General features: G+C 37.1%; 1 protein-coding gene across 1 annotated transcript; it reads right to left on the reverse strand.

The window, feature by feature from the left end:
* Positions 1–1766: 1766 nt before the first annotated feature.
* On the reverse strand, positions 1767–2934 carry LOC131041782 (short-chain dehydrogenase reductase 2a-like). The gene is made up of 2 exons (XM_057974990.2): positions 2802–2934; positions 1767–2690 (listed from the first exon to the last, which is right to left on the reverse strand). Exons 1-2 carry the CDS (start codon positions 2819–2821, stop codon positions 1913–1915), a joined length of 798 nt encoding a protein of 265 aa, XP_057830973.2. The 5' UTR covers positions 2822–2934; the 3' UTR covers positions 1767–1912.
* Positions 2935–3788: the final 854 nt, after the last annotated feature.

Consider the following 3788-nt stretch of genomic DNA (forward strand, 5'->3'; position numbering starts at 1 on the left):
AAAAAACTAATTTTTTTTCGAAATTCGTACAATAATAGCCAAAATATGCAAAAAAAAAATCTCATCAAAATAGGCCGACTTTATAACCAAAATTCATGGAAATGACCACCTGGACGCAATGACGAGGTCGGATCTGGTCTAGGACGCCTCCAAAAGATGCTGCTCCTCAGATCTGTCTCTTGACGTCGCAATAATGCCTCTCAAGGACAAATCAATGACCCTCTAATGGCTCCGATACTATGTGAGATTTTGCCAAGATCAAGAGCTCAATGAAATGTACAAAATAGAGACACAATATAAGACAAGAATAAACTATATTCTCATCAATAGAAAAATGATCAATAGTTGTTGTTATAATGAATATGAGCCTGCTTATATAGGCAAGGCTATATGGATATGTGAGCATACAAACATGACATATGGCTCAATAAGAAACAAGGGTAGGTAGGAAATAGGTGTGGGTAGGTAGGAGAAACAATAAAATATTCCACATGAGGTGGATCACCCACTGAAGGTGAAATTATCACTCCACAATAAGTGGATATGATAAAATAGTAACATGATCAACACCATAAAAAGTGGAATTTCTCCTACACACACTATCCCTATGTGGCAGAAACACCCAAGTGTCTCATACCCAAACTACTATGAAATGCATTTCCTAAGTAAACTTAAGTAAGGTGTAATAATATCCATGATGAATAATTATTTGCACCAACAGATGGTATCAATAGATAAGGAGGTTTCATGCATAACAACCACAACTTGAGATGGTGCAGGGCCAATGATTGTATATCATGAGAATTAGCATGGGATGTACTCCCTACCCTCCTATTCATTGCATGCAAGCATGGAGCAATTGAGGATGCTCCAATGAGCATAGTTGGTGAGGAGGGAGTGTAGTAGATGTAAGTTGTAACCTTTGACATTATACAATTTCAACAAATTGATGATACTTGAGTGATGATCTAGCCTATATATCATTTTAGTGTTGCATTATCTCAATCATATATGGTATCCTATCACAATTAGTGTGTAGTTTGGATCGTATATAATGTATATGATATATAGTTACCCTAGATAATTGGGTGACATCAATCTCTTTAACCATGGACTTTTTGATTCAGTCATGAGAGGTGCATTTGGGTGCATCAATGGTGTGTGTCACTCTTTAGGTAGAGAGGTATACAATAATACACTAGTTAAGGATGTTTGAGATTGATCAAGATACCATTAGAGAAAAGAAAAACAAGTTGGATATAGTGCTAGCATGAATAAAGGCAGGAGCAATCATGCCCAAATTTAGAGATGTCATTACTATGATTGTTTTACTATAATTAGTATAGGCATAGATGATGTCATGAGCTAGTTAGTTGGAGGTGGCTACTATCTATTTGTTAGTAGATTGGGTGCCTTATATGAATGACTATGGTACTAGGGGGGAGATTTAATTCACACTCAAGATCGTGAATGAGGACTCATGTACGGAAATAGTGAAATGGGGGAAGGTTCATCAAAATAACCTCCTTTCCAGTTGTTCCTTATTATAACATTTATAAATCATTGTGATATTGAACTATTATTATTTGAAATGAAAATATGTGATATATTGATATTATGAATATTATGGACATGTATGTATTTTATGTTTAGTTTGAGATATTACTTTATATATCAAATGAGTTTCTATATATGCATGTGTGCAGGTGAATGATGTAACATAGATAATCATTGTACACACATTTATCTTAGGTAATCAATGAATCATATATATTATTATGGAATCCTTAGAATATGAATCAACCAAGGGTCCAAAAAGGAACCCCATTATTACAATCTAAATCATAGATGTCAAACTAAGCAATCACTGAAACAAATAAATAGGTGATGAGGCAGTCCCGAGTGGTGGTGTTCAGCCTACAACAGTGAATCCACCATCCACAACAAGATTAAGACCACTCACATACCTTGCTTCATCACTGGCCAAATACAGAGCAGCCTCTGCAATATCTTCCTCTTTAAGAGTAACCCCCTTTAAGTTCCCAACACTGTTAGCCCACTCTTCCACCATGGCCCTGCCCTTCCCCTCCCGTGAAGAACCATTCTCTTCCATAAGCTTGACTGCCATATGAGTGGCAATGATAGAAGGTGACACACAATTCACTCTGATTCCAAACTTCCCCAGCTCAGCAGCACCACTTTTGGACAACCCAACAACAGAATGTTTAGCGGCAGTGTAAGCATAAGACATGCCGCCGCCCAAAACCGCTGCAACGCTGGCTGTGGAAATTATGCAGCCCTTTTGAGCTGGGATCATCACTCGGCCTGCATGCTTCATGCCATGCAAAACTCCCTTTGCATTTACGTTCATAACAATCTCGAATTGTTTGCAATCGTACTCTGCAACGGTCCCTTTCTGGGCATCTGCTATGCCGGCATTGTTGAACATGATGTCTAGTTGCCCGTGTTTTTGCATGGCCAAATCTACGGCAGCACTAACGTCTGACTCTTTGCTCACATCGCAGTGGATGAAGGTTGCCCATGGAGGCAGAGCTTGTGCCAGTTTTTCCCCTGCTTCGTCTGAAATGTCGGCGATTATCACTTTGGCTCCGTGTTTTGTGAAGAGGCGGACACAGGCTTCCCCAATGCCTGACGCTCCGCCTGTGATTATTGCCACTTTGCCTTCCAATCTGCATTTCCATACAATTTGATCAATGAATGATACAACTAAATCACTTAAAACTTCGTTTTTTAAGTATTACAGCCCTAAAAATTTTATTGGAAAACACAAAGCAAATTACCTTCTCTGTGTACAAGCCATGGCTGTAAAAATTGCAGACAGAAAGCTTAAAAGTTAAGGAGATAAGCGTGAGATAATGGTGAAGCAGAGTAGAGGCAGTCTTATATAAAACATCCATGTACGTTGAAAGAAAGAAGCCTCCTTCAGTCAATACACGTTTGGAGAATGGAGAAAGATTAAACAGGTGTTCCATAAAATTATGCATTATAGAACATGATTAAACAGGTGTTCTATAAAATTATGGATCACGAGGTTGGGCTTAACCGGGGCCACTCGAAGTTTTGTGTGTGTGTGCAGATGAGTCTGAATTGGAATCTTACCATTTCTGAGGAATGGAAGAAGCGGTTCGTCTTATTCAATGTCATCTTATAACGTGTTTCTGGTAACATTTGCTTTTCTATTTAATTTGGAAGAAACACAAAAGTAGCTCAATCATAGGTGTATGATATTGTAAGTTCTTTACAAATAGATTGGAACGAAGCAGCATTAAGTCTATGTTTCAGAACTTCGTTTCAATATTGAAAAAACAACAATTTCTGATATTTAGACAGGAAGATGTTATTATTGTAATGATGTTTAGCAGCTTCATGTACTTGATTTTTTATTTTTTGTATGTGTTTATCTATTTGTTAGGGTTGTGTAGTTGGATTATTTTTAATAGATTTTTTTATATATGACTGCATCAAATAGTAGAGTTTGAGTTAATACGAGAGAAGGTGATAATTCTACAATAAAAATATCGTGTGTTGCAATATAAATTATCCATAGAAGTCTTATAAAGAAATCTTATGAGCGTATGGCACCATAAGTAACTCATAAGAGATATGGTTCACAAAAAAAGTGTGTAGGTGTCTTTTAGTACTATAATGTCAGGCAGAAGATATGCATGTGTGAACATGCTCCAAAAAGTGTCTTTGGTAGAGGTTGTTTTAGATTGGAATAAATGCATTTGAGAGAAAGGATAAAATATCCTCTAGTACCATGGTAT

The sequence above is a fragment of the Cryptomeria japonica genome, chromosome 10 (genome assembly GCF_030272615.1).
Source record: "Cryptomeria japonica chromosome 10, Sugi_1.0, whole genome shotgun sequence".
In the NCBI taxonomy this organism is placed as follows: Eukaryota; Viridiplantae; Streptophyta; class Pinopsida; order Cupressales; family Cupressaceae; genus Cryptomeria; species Cryptomeria japonica.